This window comes from Pinus tabuliformis, chromosome 6, assembly GCF_031772625.1.
Source record: "Pinus tabuliformis cultivar Carrire ecotype Pingquan chromosome 6, CPIR1, whole genome shotgun sequence".
Classification (NCBI taxonomy): domain Eukaryota; kingdom Viridiplantae; phylum Streptophyta; class Pinopsida; order Pinales; family Pinaceae; genus Pinus; species Pinus tabuliformis.
In genome coordinates, this window is record NC_142292.1 from 690,750,955 (window position 1) to 690,768,746 (window position 17,792).

General features: G+C 37.3%; 1 protein-coding gene across 1 annotated transcript; it reads left to right on the forward strand.

Annotated features, from left to right (window-relative positions):
* The first annotated feature begins 16,084 nt into the window (after positions 1 to 16,084).
* Positions 16,085 to 17,216, forward strand: LOC149260526 (TMV resistance protein N-like). Its single transcript, XM_089459842.1, has 3 exons — positions 16,085 to 16,207; positions 16,404 to 16,819; positions 16,937 to 17,216. The coding sequence occupies exons 1-3, from the start codon at positions 16,085 to 16,087 to the stop codon at positions 17,214 to 17,216; spliced, it is 819 nt and encodes a 272-aa protein (XP_089315968.1).
* The last annotated feature ends 576 nt before the right edge of the window (positions 17,217 to 17,792 follow it).

Below are 17,792 nucleotides of genomic sequence, written 5' to 3' on the forward strand. Positions count from 1 at the left end.
TGTTGAAATCGTAATTTCAACTGCAGCGACAGTTGAACAGGGGCCGCGAACATTTCAGCAAAACTGCCGTTAGAATTCCGTGCAAGTTCTATTTTGCTCCTTCGCGATGCCATTGTGCGATGCAATCAAATCGCAGATCGCCATCGCATATTAACTTGTTGCACCCCTGCATTTCGCCGATTGTGATTTCGCAATGGGATCTAATCGCATATCGCAAATCGCATGATTCAACGATTATGGCAGCGACGACACATCTTTTCTCTTCCAAAGATGCGATGGTGCGATATTGTGATGGGCCACGTATTAAATTCCGATAAGATATTTTTAGCTGTGTAATTAATGATGTTTACCGCGGTTGGTAAATGTAGGTAAAATTTTTAATTTTATTGTTTTCTATTTTACGGAAGTATGGGCACAAGAAAAACGTATGTAAGATATTTTTGTGTTGTTCATTATATATATAAAAATGCTAGGGCAGACACAGTAGTGTGTAGAATAAAGAAGGAGAGCTTTTTTTTTTTGCAACGCACAACAGTGCTGAAACTATAATTTTCTGAGATAGTGAAATTGGTTTCTGGAACTGAAGCGTCCCTGTTGTAACCCCTCAGAAGAGGAAGACTATTTTTTTAATAGTTTTTTTTTGTGATTAAGATCCTATATTCAAAATAGAGCGTTGTTCTCTGTGCAATTTCTCTTGTGTTTGAAATTCCCAGAAATTCTCAACATGGTATCAGAGCTTGACTAGGCACTCAGTGAGTCAAAAACAGAGTTTGTTTTTCACTGTAGGAGCTGTAAGAAGATTATTCAGCAGATTTTCTCCAGCAGAGATAGTTTTTTGCTTGTTTTTTAATTATACAGTCAGTATCTCTTCTTTACTTATACAGGTTAAGATGGCAGATGCTGGAACTGGTTTGACGAATTCCCAACTACCACAGTTGAATGGGAAAGATCACAGTTATTGGTCCATGACAATGAAAGCATTGTTTGCTTCTCAAGGAATATGAGAGCTGGTTGAAACTAGCTATGCTGAACCTGCAGATGGAACAGTGTTCGCTGCTTTGACAGTAGCAAAAAGAGACCACTTGAAGAGCGATAGGAAGAAGGATGCCAAAGCCCTCTTTTTTCTCTTCCAATCAGTACATGAAAGTGTTTTTCTACGGATTGCAGCAGCAACAAAATCCAAGGAGGCATGGGATATTCTCAAAACTGCCTATCAAGGCATGGAGAAGGTGAAGACTGCAAAGTTGCAGATATTGAGGAGAGACTTTGAAACACTCAGCATGAAGGAATCTGATACGATAGATTCATTCTTCACTCATGTTATTGGGCTGATAACCCAGATAAGATCTCATGGTGAGATTCTTGAAGAAAGAAGGATTGTAGAGAAGATCTTGAGATGTTTACCCTCAAGGTTTGAAGCTATTATGGTAGGAATAGAAGAAACAAAGGATCTCTCATAGTTCACAGTAGATGAAGTGCTTCCCTTATATCTCATGAACACAGACTGAGTAGAGGAACAGATTCCTCTTTTGAGCAAGCATTCAAGACTCAGATGTCTTTTAGCCAAGGAAAGGGTCGAGGTAGAGCAAATAATAGAGGTTGTGGAAGAAGCCAAACCAAAGGCAGAAATAATCCTGCAAGCACAAGCGGAAGGAGGTGCAATCAGAACCAAGATGAAGGTTCAAGCAAACAACAAGCTCATGAACAAAGGTATGACAAATCCCAGGTCCAATGTCATTATTGTAAGAAATATGGGCACTACGCCAATGAATGTAGGAAAAAACAAAATGACATGAATAGTAGGCAGAATGCTAATTTTGCAAATGAATAAGATAAGAATCCAAAGATTGTGTTGTTAACATATAACATTGCACAAAAGAAACAAGAAGATTTTTGGTTCTTAGACTCAGGTTGTAGTAATCACATGACTGGAAATATTGCAATGTTTGCCAATCTAGATGAAAATGTGAAATCTGAGGTAACAACAGGAACTAATATTAAGATATCTATCAAGGGTAAGGGCAGAGTCAGTATCCAAGCAAGAAATGGAGAGCAGATGATTGTGCGAGAGGTATACTATGTACCTGGTCTGAAATGTAATCTTTTGAGCATTGGACAATTCATTAACAAAGGTTACAATGTGTTCTTCAAAGATGATATGTGTACAATCAGAAACATACCTCCAAGTAAGAAGATCATTGCATAGGTGCAGATGACCAGCAATAGAATGTTTCCTCTCAAACTCAGGGCAGATTTGAAGGAAGGAAGAACTATTGCAGCTGTAACACAAGAAGTCTTTCAGGGACAAGTGAAAGATGAGAATTGGTTGTGGCACTTGAGATTTGGACATCTCAATTTCAGAGGCTTGAATCTGTTGCACAGAAAGGGAATGGTAAAGGGCTTGCCATTGATCGAGAAACCGAACAACGTTTGTGAAGGTTGCATCTTGGGCAAGCAACACAAAGAAAGTTTTCCAACAGGAAAGAGTATAAGGGCAAAAGCACCCTTGGAAATTGTTCACTCTGATGTGTGTGGACCGATGCAAATACCATCATTTGCCAAAAATAAATATGTTTTAACTTTCATTGATGATTACACAAGAAAGACATGGGTGTATATGCTGAAATAGAAGAGTGAAGTGTTTGAGAAATTCCGCCACTTCAAAACTCTTGTTGAGGAGCAGTGTGGGCATTATATCAAAGTGCTCAGAATGGATAGAGGAGTATAGTACATCTCCAAATACTTTATGCGTTTTTGCAGAGAGAATGGCATACAAAATTAGTTCACCGCGAGGTATACACCTCAGCAAAACGATGTTGCCGAAAGGAAGAATAGGACTATTCTTGACATGGTCAGAATTATGCTGAAGGCAAAACACTTGCTGCATGAGTATTGGGTAGAAGATGTCATTTGCACAATTTACATCTTGAATAGATGCCCAACTAAAGCTGTCATGAACAAAATACCAGAAGAAGCATGGAGTGGTCAAAAGCAAACTCACTCACATGAGAGTATTCGGCTGTGTAGCATATGCACATGTACCGGATCAACTAAGGAAGAAGCTTGATAGTAAGGGGGAGAAGTGTGTCTTTATTGGCTATTGTGATGAGTCAAAAGCATACGAACTCTATAATCCATCCACCAAGAAATTGATGGTAAGCAGAGATGTGCAGTTCATTGAAGATGAAGCTTGGGATGGAAGCTTAGAGAAGACAGTGAATGTAAAGACAATTGTGTGTCACGAAGAAGAAGAGGAAGGGACAACAACAAATAATCCTTCGTTGGTGGTTCCTCCTCCACCACAGCAAGTACAATAAACCACACCACAAGCTGGAATTCGAACAGCCTTGAGAAGTCAAGGAAGTGCTTCTCCAAGCACACCACAGGGATCAGAAATACCCTCAAGTTCGAATGGAACTCCAAGCACACCAAGGAGACCAAGATTCAGAAACCTGAATGAGATTTATGAACAAGGAGAGGTAAGTAACAATACCGGTCTAAATTCATTATTCGCTTTGTATTGTCATGTTGATGACCCAGTTCATTTTGAAGATGTTGTAAATGAAGATAAATCGATTGAAGTAATGAATGAAGAAATTGGTGCAATTGAGAAGAGTAAAACATGGGAGTTAGTGGACCTCCCTGAAGGCAAAGATGCCATTGGAGTTAAGTGGGTCTATAAGACCAAAAGCAATGCTGAAGGCAAGATTGACAGGCACAAAGCAAGACTTGTTGTGAAAGGCTACAAGGAGCAACAAGGCAAAGACTATGATGAAACCTTTGCACCAGTAGCAAGGATGGAAACAGTCAGAATAGTGTTGTCTATTGCGACACAACACAAATGGAAGATTTATCAGATGGATGTTAAATCTGCATTCCTAAATGGAGTGTTAAAATAAGAGGTTTAAGTTGAATAACCTCCAGGCTATGAAGTTGAAGGCCAAGAGCATAAAGTCTGCAAACTGAAGAAGGCTCTTTATGGGCTGAAGCAAGCTCCAAGGGCATGGTACAGCATAACAGATGCTTATCTGATTGAGAATGGGTTTGATAAGTGTGATGGTGAACCCACACTCTACATAAAGGATAATGATGGTAAGGTTCTTATTGTTATTTTATATGTAGATGATTTGATTTTTACTAGCAATGATGCTTCTTTCATTGCTAATTTTAAAACAGTCATGAAAAATGAATTTGAAATGACTGACTTGGGCTTCTTAAGATATTTTCTTGGAATTGAAGTAGACCAAAGTGAAAATGGTGTTTTCATTTCTCAAGTTAAATATGTAGAAGCAGTGTTGAAGAGATTTAACATGCAGAACAGCAAGGCAGTTGTGACTCCAACTGTAATGGGGTTGAAATTGACCAAAGAAGACAACAACAAGGATTTTAATCCAAAATTGTACAAAATCATAGTTGGCAGCCTTATGTACTTGACTGCAACTAGGCCGGACATTATGCACGCTATGAGTTTAATCTCCAGATTTATGGAAAAATCGAAAGAGACTCATTGGCAACCAGCTAAGAGGATTCTAAGGTATGTGAATGGAACGAAGGGGTTTAGTATTTTATATTCCTCTTCTGAAAGTTTCATGTTGACAGGTTACACTGACAGTGATTGGGCTGGAAGTGTTGATGATAGGAAAAGCACATCGGGATATGGGTTTCATATGGGATCAGGAGCCATCTCATGGGCTTCCAAAAAGCAGCCAGTTGTGTCTTTGTCAACAGCAGAGGTAGAGTATGTGGCAGCAACAGCAACAACATGCCAAGCAGTGTGGCTGAGAAGAGTTCTCAGAGATTTGTGTCATGAACAAGAAAAGGGCACAACCATTTACTATGACAATAGCTCGGCAATAACATTGTTTTTCATAAAAGGACAAAGCACATAGACACCAAATATCACTTCATACGTGAACTGGTTAACAATGGTGAGATTGTTTTGCAGCACTGCAGAACAGAGGATCAGTTAGCTCACATCTTGAAAAAACCATTGGGAAAGAAAAGTTTTGATCATTTCAGGAAATGCCTGGGTATGCAGAAAAACCCAGTAGTTGAAATTAAAGGGGAGTGTTGAAATCGTAATTTCAACTGCAGTGACAGTTGAACAGGGGGCCGCGAACATTTCAGCAAAACCGTCGTTAGAATTCCCTGCAAGTTCTATTTTTCTCCTTCGCGATGCGATTGTGCGATGCGATCAAATCGCAGATCACCATCGCATATTAACTTGTTGCACCCCTGCATTGCCCCGATTGCGATTTCGCGATGCGATCTGATCGCATATCGCAAATCGCATGATTCAACGGTTATGGCAGCGGCAACACATCTTTTCTCTTCCGCCGATGCGATGGTGCGATATTGTGATGGGCCACGCATTAAATTCCGATAAGATATTTTCAGCCGTGTAATTAATGATATTTACCACGGTTGGTAAATGTAGGTAAAATTTTTAATTTTATTGTTTTCTATTTTACGGAAGTATGGGCACAAGCAAAACGTATGTAAGATATTTTTGTGTTGTTCATTATATATATAAAAATGCAAGGGCAGACACAGCAGTGTGTAGAATAAAGAAGGAGAGTTTTTTTTCTTTGCAACGCACAACAATGCTGAAACTATAATTTTCTGAGATAGTGAAATTGGTTTCTGGAACTGAAGCGTCCGTGTTGTAACCCCTCAGAAGAGGAAGACTATTTTTGTAACAATTTTTTTTTGTGATTAAGATCCTATATTCAAAACAGAGCGTTGTTCTCTGTGCAATTTCTTTTGTGTTTGAAATTCCTAGAAATTCTCAACAATTTCCAAACAAAATCATAGATAAGAAGCAGTGACGAGTTATAGTTTTCAATATGAGAGATGTCGTTACATACTATTACATTAAAAAAAAATACTTATTTCAAAAGAAAATATTAATAATAAAAACTTTGCAATGTGTAATAAATAAATGCTTCCATGTCCCTTGTAAATAACAAAATATTATATCATCTTTATGTATAAAGCCATAAAATAATTAAGAGTAGAAAGATCAAGTAATTGAGAGTAAAAAAAATTCATTTTCCTTTCAATATTTTATATTTATATTTTTCAATATGAGAGATGTAGTTACATACTATTACATTAAAAAATACTTATTTCAAAACAAAATGTTAATAATAAAAACATTGCAATGCGTAATAAATAAATGCTTCCATGTCCCTTGTAAATAACAGAATATTATATCATCTTTATATATAAAGCCATAAAATAATTAAGAGTAGAAAGATCAAGTAATTGAGAGTAAAAAAAATTTCGTTTTCCTTTCAATATTTTATATGAGGGAGAAGTATATTAGTGGTCAATATAGAGTTTAGATGTGACATCTCAAATAATATTAATTTTATATCTTATTGTGAAGGGGATAGATGTTTAACAAAGAGTTGGCACATGGTATTTAAGAAAGAATAATGAAAAAAAGAATTCCATTGTTACCTAGGACAAAATATTTTAATTTCTAGATTAGGTAACATAATTTTATAATTATATAAATTTTATATATTTAGAAGTAAAAAAGTCTTTTATATTTTAAATTTTTACTTTCTAGTATGAGCAAGATATTTAATTCTTTCATATTGAAATGCACGATGCATATTTTAAGAAAATATAAAAAAAAAGTATTTGAGGGAAATGTTGCCACATAATGCAATATTTAGAAATATAAAATAATATCTACATTAACAAATTAAAAAATGGTTTATATTAAATCTACCTAGATGAGAGAATATAATTTAGTGAATTGTAAAATTTTCTTTAAATTTTGAATTCAAACAGAGCTTTCCATTTTCAGGAATTGGATCTTGCTTGGTACTTGATAAGATCCAGAGTTAAATAGATCTATGTTGGTATTATAACTTCCATCATACAAATGAAATGTAAATAAACACCACAAAAAATCTATTTAAAAATATACATTTGGTGAATATATTTGTGTTACACTTTATAATCCATGTTTAATCATTGGATAATGTAATATTACTCATTTTAAATTAAATTAAAAATAATAAAAAATAAAAGTTGAATCTACTTTTTGATATTTGATACTTTATATTAAGCCCCTCACTCACTTGAATTTAAGGGTAGTTCACACATTTCGACAAACATAAAACAGGGTGGAATTTATAGTATCTCCACATAACTACGCCGTAAGGCGTTTCCCTCTGGAATCAACTCCCCTCCCTGCTTACCTGTCATCTTTATATGCCATAGGATTATATGTTAGACGATTGTAAAGATTTCAGCAGTTAGATTAGAATGGTTACATTTTCCGTTTAGGAATTATTTTGAATTTAATCAAATAGAACAATGGATTAACTTCAACTTCTAGGGTTAAGGTTCTTCAGAGATTCAAATGGAGAAACCATGTTGCAGGTCCTCTGTCTTGTGTCTTCTTACTGTGTTTTTGATGCTATGTTGCGGGTTCGAATCCCGCTATGCTCAGGAGATAGCAGCTCCTGCTCCCATGCTTGAATCAGAAAAAGAAGCCCTGTTTTTAATATTGGGTTCTCTGGTAGGAAGTGACTCGAATGTGAGTGGGATTTATCCAGATCCTTGTGGTACCACACCTATTCAGGGATCTTCATGCGATCAATTCGGCGATTTCTGGTTTGTTACAGTATTAAATCTTGGCGCCATTTATGATAACTCGCTGAAATGCAGCGAGACCGCCAGCATTCATCCTGCACTTTTCAGCCTCGGGCACTTGAAAACTCTCTCATTCTACATGTGCTTCAATTGGGGGCTTAAAATCTCTCATGAAGATGGATTTCAGCGATAATTTTATCAGAGGGAAGATTTTGCTGGAGTTGGGCGATTTGAAAAATGTGACGCTGTTGGATCTTCGCAACAATGGGCTCCATGGCAATCTTCCACAGACATTGACGGACATGAGTAATTTGTAGGAGCTTTATCTAGGAACCAATCCTATTGGGGCCAATATTTCTCTAGCATGGGATAAGCTGCCAAAGCTAATGAGTTTCGATCTCTCGACCTCAAGATACGAGGGAAGAATACCAGAGTCTCTGGGTTCATCCAAGCAATTGCGATATATTTCTCTCAATGGCAATCGTTTCACCGGGGAAATCCCATCGAATTTGGCGGAGATTCCTTCCTTGAATACATTATATCTCAATGGAAATAATTTATCAGGCACAGTGGTTTTTCCTGAGATCTTTTGCAGGAGATTGGGAAGGCGCCTGGCCCTGTGGAATAATAGCCCGGGGCTTTGCTATGAAGGCTCTGGTATAATAATTCCTCATGGTGTCAGTTCTTGCAGCTCTGAATCATCAAAGGCAGCAAGCCACCCATCTTCTCCAACTAGTTTTGTAAGCCCAGGCATAAAGAGAGATGATGTTGAATATGTTTCTGTACTGTTGTTATTACTGTATGTAGGCACTCTAATGGCTGAACAACCATAGATAAAAGCAAAAAGCCCTTATTTTGAAGGATGGATATATAATTTTATGTGTATACCACATCAGGATACCTGTGTTCCTTTTGTTATCATGCGTTATATTAAGAAATATAAAAAAAGTTCGGGGATACAAAATCTGTTTCATCATTTTGTGTTTCTCTAAGTTATATTTGACCCAATCAGTCATTTGGTGATGATTTGACTCAGTTACCGCGAGCACATGTTACCTGTCTGACCCTATCTTGCATATGTTTTCAGGAAAAGACTTGCTAATATATGAATTGACCATCGTTTTAAATTCCAAACTGGCCATGGCATTTTGGTGGAAAAGTGAGGACAGTGTTTGATATAAATGTGAAGAACCAGCCATATTTTAAGAGATTGTCAGTCTGTAACAGTAAACCCTAATTCTGTAAAATGGGAATTGATAGTTGCTTTAAATTCCAAATTGGCCATGTCATTGAAATAGAGTTCGTGGAGAATCAGGGAACTTGGAATCCTGAGAAACAGAGTTGGGGGATGTCAAGTTCCCTATGGCCATAACCCATCCGAGAAAAGTGCATTTTCTCTTAGTGTATAGAACTGCAAAAATCTGAGGTGAACAATAGTAATTGAAACATTGTATTCCTCGGATAAAAGGTTTATAAGTTTATCTAAAGGACTTTTTTGCTTAGATTACATCAATTTATTTTAGCAGGGTTTCATTGGAGTATGGCCACTTTGTTTAAGATAGTACAAGTATCCATATCATAGAATTGAAGTTGTTTGAATGACCATGGATAATTTTTAGTTCATTTTGTTAGATAGTTTTTGCCCCATAAAATTGTTCACTGGCAATAAGGGCATTCCTGTGCACACTACTGAAGTAGACTTCAACTCTTTCCAGAAATCAAATGATGTTGCATTGCTGTATCCTTCTTTTCAAAGCAGGGTTTTATTGAAGTAAAGTCACCTTATTTAAGTGAGTGCAAGTATCTAGATCATAGAATTCAAGTAGGTAGGTAGATAATCCGAACATTTTTGGGCCAGAGAGGCACTCGTTGTGTATGATATTAGGGATTCATTCTCTGATTGTCCTTGTATATAGTCTTAGCAATTTAATAAGAGCTCTTGTCATATTCTTTTTGAGGCCAATACATTACCAAATAGCACATGCAAAAGCCTCACAATTTCATATAAATTAACCTTGCAATTTGTAACAAGAACATGACTTCCTGAACTATTATTATTATTATTTAAAGAATAAATATTTAATTATTATTTTTTATTTAACTCTTATAATTAATAAGAAACTTAAAAATTTAAACATATTATGTAGCTAACTTATAATAAAGTGGGTTGATTCTATGAATCAGATCAATAAAATTTGTTTTGGAACTCAATTTTTGCATGTCATGTCTTCTTGTTTTGGAACTCAATTTTTCCATCTCATGCTTTCTTATAATATAGTGAATTAAAAAAATCAGGCACAAGGGTTTGCAATGACAAATCTCGAAGTGCCCTTGTTATATAGCATCACTGATTCAAATGAGGTTATCTTATTCACAATTTTTAAAATTATGGGTTTATCCTTAGATTAAGATTTCATATATATAAATTGGCACTGCAATTTGTAACATGAACTTGACTTCCCAGATCATGCCCGGGAAGTAGGTAAGAGATCTCATCCTTTAATGTAATAGAAATTCCATTTCTGAATAGTATAGTAGATGATTGTACAGGTTGCATAATGTAGAATTGTAAGTAGTACAGGTGACAACATAAATGAGCTATGTTCAGCTATCACATAAAAGAAAAATTCTTGAACCTCAGTAATTCTGACATATACAAAGATCCTCATGTCTTTCATAAATATTTATCATTTATCACCCAAAGATAGTTGCAGAGTCTACCCTAGATTGGTGGAGTGCTATTACTCTACCCTTTGTCTCCAATATATATACCAAGGGTACCTAGTCTCACGGCCATCATATCTTGTCTTGTATTGTATTTTTTGTAAAAGGAGTTTCTACCCTCAAAGTGGATTGTATGCATTGATTTCTTATAAGATGAGGCCTGGTGCAGTTCCTAGGTGACTTTGGCAGACTAGATTTTGGCATCTAAGACAAAGAAACTCTAGCAGGGCCTTGGTTCACTGGTGTGGTTGACAATATTGAGCCATCCACCAAGCTCCATTGTTTCTGTGGTCTGCCCATTCTAATGACATGTCAAAAAGAATGAAGCCAGGTGCCTTCCTTTTCAATTTTAATGTCTTCCTTTTCAATTAGTAATGCATAAAGAAAACCAAGACAACAGACAAAGTAGAAAGATTGAAGACTTCTGGTATTAGGTCTGAACTGTTTGAGAACAAGTGAAAGTTATGACTTCTAAAGAAACTTTTAGTTGAGTCCAAAAGCTAGGAATTAAGTTGAGGGAGGGGTATCTACCAATCAACACTTGGGGCATTGATTATTTCTTGATTGAACTAGGGGGGAGTAATGGTGTCCTCATGATACAGTCACCTTTCCAACGGCCACAATGGGATTTGAAATTGTTAGAATTTGAAAGAAACAATTGTGATTCATCAGTTTCTTGCCTGTACTAGGGATTTAGAATCAAACAACAAAAATTTGTATCTGAGTACCTTGTTGGACCTCCACTTTACATTGTTGTAGACATCTACAATCAAAATTTATTGTATTGTCCTCTCATGTCCAAAGTTATTGCAGTAACATATCTCAGTAGCTTGTTGGACCTCCATTTTACATTGTTGTAGACATCTACAATCAAGATTTAGAATCAAAAACAAAAATTACCTTGTTGGACCTCCACTTCACATTGTTGTAGAGATCTACAATCAAAATTTAGGATCAAACAACAAAATTTTATATCTAAGTACCTTGTTGGACCACCACTTCACGTTTTTGTATACATCTACAATCAAAATTTAGAATCAAACAACAAAAATTTATATCTGATTACCTTGTTGGAACTCCACTTTACATTGTTGTAGACATCTACAATCAAAATTTAGAATCAACAACAAAAATTCATTGTGTTGTACTAGTCAACGTGAATCAAACTCTTTACTGAATGAAATATCAAGGGCTGCTTTCACACCAAAGTTTAGGGACATTGTAATTCTAGCTGCATCTTGGCTGGATACCAATCTTTTTGGTTATCAGCAGACCCAGAAGCATCAGAGTGCTGCTAAAATTTTTTCCCAGTGAGGCATACCACCCCCTGATGATCAGGGACCTCGGTGTATATCTGACGATGGCTACTGTGGAGTAAGTGAGACTTGCCAGCACTACACAACGTGTCATCCACATTCAGATCTGATTTGGAATGTCCATCTACAGACAGTCAGAGAGGAACTACCATGGTTTCTTAATGCAATGTGTAATCTTCAGTTTGTTGAAAAGTGGGTCATGGTGATTACACACCAAGAGTGTTGACCTCAAAGGATATGGGCATGGAGTAATTCAAGCACCACACCAAGAGTGTTGACCTCAAAGGATATGAGAATGGAGTAATTCAAGCACCACAACTGAGTACATACGAGACACACCTTAAACAAATAGAGATTTTAATATTTTCCTAAACGCAATGAAAGCTACAATGGAGTTGGCTCTGGAGCTTGAGAATCTTTAAAGGTTTCAGATTTCTCATATTCTGTGTTCTATATATTCTTTGAGCAATACTTGTATAGTTGGGCTCGGTGCCATGTTTATTATTCGCGTTGTCATTACTTGGAGTTTATGGATTTAACCAATAACAGTTTTGCTTATACTGAGCAATGATTGTACTGAATATCATGGATTCGATGGCCCTGCTAGGTATTCAATTAAATGTGAAACTCTAATGTTGCTGCTCTGGCAGTCAATTTGTGTGTCCACATCACCCCATACTGCATACATTCTCTGTGAGTGAAGGCAACAAGGCACCATTCTCAAAAAAAAAAAATTACAATCATAGTGACTTCTCTCTTCAATGGATTGAGTGCTACTTATAAAATAATTTGTTGTGCTTGTACTGTGCTTTGCACGGTCAGCAATATTCGAGGTCTACTACTTTTGAATGTACCTTGCCCTTGTGTTGCTATGAACACACTTTTCTACTAGCGCTGTTGAGTTTCTATGGTCTCCCATCTATCAAGTCTATGATAAGTAGAATAGTTCTATAACGCTTCCATATCAGATGATAAGAGATTGTATACAATGCAAAATGAAGCACCAGCTTCATAATATACTATCCATAATTACACTCAGTTGTTGAGTACATGGTATGTAGTTAGAATACTGTGTAATTTTATTTCTAAATACATGGTATGATTCGTTTGGAATTGTTCACACTTCATTTATAGTTAATTATTATAATGATTACTCTAACTTTGAACCAATTAATTATTATAATGATTACTATGACTTGGGGTCCTGTATAAAATTCTGGGAAGTGACAATGCTAGAGCTGTAGTGATCTATGGTTCTATACTTTTAATCTGCAAAAACTTCTGCAATGATGCTTCCAAACACTTTTTGTGTGTTAAAAATATTTACATTGATGAACCAGAAAGATGCCTTCAAACCATGCCACCATCGACCTAGAACACTAGAAAATATACTGAAGAAATTCCAACTCCTTTACCATTTAAAACAATAGAAAATACACTGAAGAAATTCCAACTCCTTTACCATTAACATTTGGAAAAGTTTGTACATAAGCCGGAAGACAAAGGATAAATTTTAAAAGGGGCTATACCTAAAGACAATGGATAAAGCTTAAAATGCCATGTTCCCGTGGATAGTATTGAATTCCTTGAAAAGGAATACAAATTAGAAGTTGTATACAAAGGATAGTTAAAGTTTAGAATAATAGAAATTACACTGAAGAAATTCTGACCTCTTTAATGTTACAAATTGCAGGGTCAATTTATATGAAATTGTGAGGCTTTTGCATGTGCTATTTGGTAATGTATTGGACCCAAACAGAATCTGACAAGAGCTCTTATTAAATTGCTAAGACTATATACAAAGACAATCAGAGAATGAATCCCTAATATCATACACAACAAGTGCCTCTCTGGCCCAAAAACGTTCAGATTATCTACCTACCTACTTGAATTCTATGATCTAGATACTAGCACTCACTTAAATAAGGTGACTGTACTTCAATAAAACATTGCTTTGAAAAAAGGGATCCAGCGATGCAACATCATTTGAGTTCTGGAAAGAGTTGAAGTCTGCTTCAGTAGTGTGCACAGGAATGCCCTTATTGCCAGTGAACAGGTTTATGGGGCAAAAACTGTCTAACAAACTGAACTAAAAATTATCCATGGTCATTCAAACAACTTCAATTCTATGATCTGGATACTTGTACTATCTTAAACAAAGTGGCCATACTCCAATGAAACCCTGCTAAAACAAATTGATGTAATCTAAGCAAAGAAAGTCCTTTAGATAAACTTATAAACCTTTTATCCGAGGAATACAATGTTTCAATTACTGTTGTTCACCTCAGATTTTGCAGTTCTGTACACTCAGGGAAAATGCACTTTTCTCAGATGGGTTATGGCCATAGGGAACTTGACATCCCTCAACTCTATTTCTCAGAATTCCAAGTTGCCTGATTCTCCCCCAACTCTGTTTCAATGACATAGCCAATTTGGAATTTAAAGCAATGGTCAATTCCCGTTTTACAGTAGGATTAGGGTTTACTGTTACAGACTGACAATCTCTTAAAATATGGCTGATTCTTCACATTTATATCAAACATTGTCCTCGCTTTTCCACCAAAATGCCATGGCCAATTTGGAATTTAAGGCCATGGTCAATTCATATATTAGCAAGTCTTTTCCTGAAAAAATATGCAAAATAAAGTCAGACAGGTAACATGTACTCGCAGTAACTGAGTCAAATCATCACCAAATGACTGATTGGGTCAAATATTACTTAGAGAAACACAAAAAGATGAAATTGATTTTGTATCCCTGAACTTTTTTTTCATATTTCTTAATATAACGAACGCTAACTAAAAGGAACACAGGTATCCTGATGTAGTATACACATAAAATTATATATCTGTCCTTCAAAATAAGGGCTGTCTATTTTTTATCTATGGCTGTTGAGCCATTAGAGTGCCTACATACAGTAATAACAGCAGTACAGAAACATATTCAACATCATATCTCTTTATGCCTGGGCTTACAAAACTAGTTGGAGAAGATGGGTGGCTTGCTGCCTTTGATGATTTGGAGTTGCAGGAACTGACACCATGAGGAATTGTTATACAAGAGCCTTCATAGCAAAGCCCTGGGCCATTATTCCATAGGGCCAGGCGCCTTCCCAATCTCCTGCAAAAGATCTCAGGAAAAACCATTGTGCCTGATAAATTATTTCCATTGAGATATAATGTATTCAAGGAAGGAATCTCTGCCAAATTCGATGGGATTTCCCCGGTGAAACGATTGCCATTGAGAGAAATATATCGCAATTGCTTGGATGAACCCAGAGACTCTGGTATTCTTCCCTCGTATCTTGAGGTCGAGAGATCGAAACTCATTAGCTTTGGCAGCTTATCCCATGCTAGAGAAATATTGCCCCCAATAGGATTGGTTCCTAGATAAAGCTCCTGCAAATTACTCATGTCCGTCAATGTCTGTGGAAGATTGCCATGAAGCCCATTGTTGCGAAGATCCAACAGCGTCACATTTTTCAAATCGCCCAACTCCAGCGGAATCTTCCCTCTGATAAAATTATCGCTCAAATCCATCTTCATGAGAGATTTTAAGCCCCCAATTTCAGAAGGCAAAGTACCATTCAACTTATTGAAACTCAGGTCCAGGATTAGCAGATTCTCCAAGTTGCCAATCGAAGTTGGAATTTGGCCACAGAACTGATTCCGACTGACAAGGAGCTTTTTCAGTTTATACAATCTCCCCAGCTCCTCTGGCAATGGACCCTTCATGTTATTTTCTTTCACAACCAGATTTTCTAAGTTTCAAAGCTCACATAGCTCAGATGGGAGCACTCCAACTATGGCCTCATTGCTGCGAAATGTGAGGCTCTAGATAGAGTTTCTTAGACTTTTCCACCCTCGAGAAGGCATTATCTGTCGAGCCCAATTGAAGCACATGTAGAATGACAGAGTTTTCAAGTGCCCGAGGCTGAAAAGTACAGGATGAATGTTGGCGGTCTCGCTGCATTTCAAGGAGTTATTATAAATGGCGCGAAGGTTTAATACTGTAACGAACCATAAATCACCGAATCGATCGCATGAAGATCCCTGAATAGGTGTGGTACCACAAGGATCTGGATAAATCCCACTCACATTCGAGTCACTTCCTACTAGAGAACCCAATACTGAAAACAAAGCTTCTTTTTATGATTCAAGCATTGGAGCAGGAGCTGCTATCTCCTGAGCGCAGTGGAATTCGAACCCGGAACATAGCATCAAAAACACAGTAAGAAGACACAAGACGGAGGACCTACAACATGGTTTTTCCTTTTGAATCTCTAAAGAACCTTAACCCGAGAAGTTGAAGTTAATCCCAAGCGGAGCAATTCAAATTCCATGGTGAATTAACTCCCCGGTGACAAGACACGATGGAAATCGGAATGTCTGTCGGAATGTCTGTCAGATATCTGTCAGTCGTGGACATTAATGCGGAGGGTGGCGGAGCTTGGCGGAGCTCGCGGAGGGTGGCGGAGGGCGGAGGAATTGCCAGCGCCCGAAGCCGGAGGTTTTTCTGGGCGGCGACGAAAACCGGGCCATTCCTTCGCCTGGGTAGACTACTCCCACCTTGTATGTCACCTTTACCATTGACGATTAATTAATTACGCCGTAAGGCGTTTCCCTCTGAAATCAACTCCCCTCTCTGCCTACCTGTCATCTTTATATGCCATAGGATTATATGTAAGACGATTGCAAATATTACAACCATTAGATTAGAATGGTTACAGAAAATTAGTTGTTGAAACAGTTTGCCCACTGGTCTAATGGTTACAAATACCGTCACCTCATTTCCAATGGATTGCAAGTCTTCCTCGACAAGCCCGAACTGCAGGCTGGACACAATATTACATCTCAGATAGAAGTTGTTGTTCGAGTAGCCTCTGTCCATATAGCCATTTCATTTGCGACCTATGCCGAATCCAGGTGGTGCCTGGATGAGCTGGTCCTCATGGTGGAGTCCAAAGCTATTATTCTTTCGGTCTTCTATAAAGTGAATCCCTCGGAGGTCAGGTGGACAGGCAAAGATAAAGATGGACCGTACGCTAAAGCCCTACGTATCCACGAAGAGAAGCAGCAGTACGACTTGCAGACTATCCAGACTTGGCGAAACGCCCTTCATCATGTCGCGAATATAAGTGGCTTTGAACTGCAGGAGGGTGATGGGTAAGGATATCCACCGTCTCGATCCATATTAGTTCTAAATCTGTTGCATTGAAGCATATATCACATCTCAAGTATGCTTTTGTCATTACTTACTTTACTGTCTTAATTAATATTCAGGGACAAGAGCGAAGAGAGACTCTTGGAGGATCATGAAGAGGAGCTGTTGGAGAAGGTCGTGCAAGTCGTGTTGAAAAATGTTGCAATGCCATTGGATGTGGCAAAATATCCAACTGGTTTGGTAGAAAAGTTACAAGATTTTGAAGGGACACTGCAACTGCATCATGACAAGCATGTGGAGGTCAAGGGTGTGGGGATTGTGGGCATCGGTGGAATTGGAAAGACGACGCTGGCCAAAGAAGTTTTCAATCGTAAGAGGTCAGATTATGATAGATCCTGATTTCTATTTGATGTGAGGGAAAATGCAAATAGAATGTCTCTAAATAATTTACAAAGAAAACTCATTAAGGACTTGAAGGATAGAGATATCAAAATTGAAAGGTGGGAAGAAGGCGTGGAGATACTTAAAAAGAATCTCTCAGCTTGTGAGGCACTCATAATATTAAATGATGTAGGTCATGTGGATCAACTAGATCCTTTCTTGCCAATTAAGCATGTCCTTCACCCAAAGAGCTTGATTTTGGTTAAGTCTACGGGCAAGCATATCCTTAGAAGTGCATGAATTGTAGAGTCATCAATTTATCAATTACGAGACCTCAATATAGCACACTCCCAAGAGCTGTTTTTCTTGCATGCCTTTTTCCAGCCATATCCACTACCAGGATTTGAAAATCTTGTAGATGGGTTTTTAAAGGCATGCCATGGTTTGCCTTTATCATTGAAAGTTTTTGGGGTGCTTGTTTTTTAATAGGACAAACTTTACTAGGAAGAGCAACTGAATGGACTTCACCAAACATTACCTAGAGAGATAGAAAGGAGCCTTAAAATTAGTTACAACTCTCTGCAACCTATAAGT

Coding starts and splice junctions, on each gene's coding strand:
- LOC149260526 (XM_089459842.1), top strand. CDS start 16,085: ATGCGGAGGGTGGCGGAGCTTGGCGGAGCTCGCGGAGGGTGGCGGAGG. Junction 16,208..16,403: donor CGGGCCATTCCTTCGCCTGG/GTAGACTACTCC, acceptor TTGTTGAAACAG/TTTGCCCACTGGTCTAATGG. Junction 16,820..16,936: donor GAACTGCAGGAGGGTGATGG/GTAAGGATATCC, acceptor ATTAATATTCAG/GGACAAGAGCGAAGAGAGAC.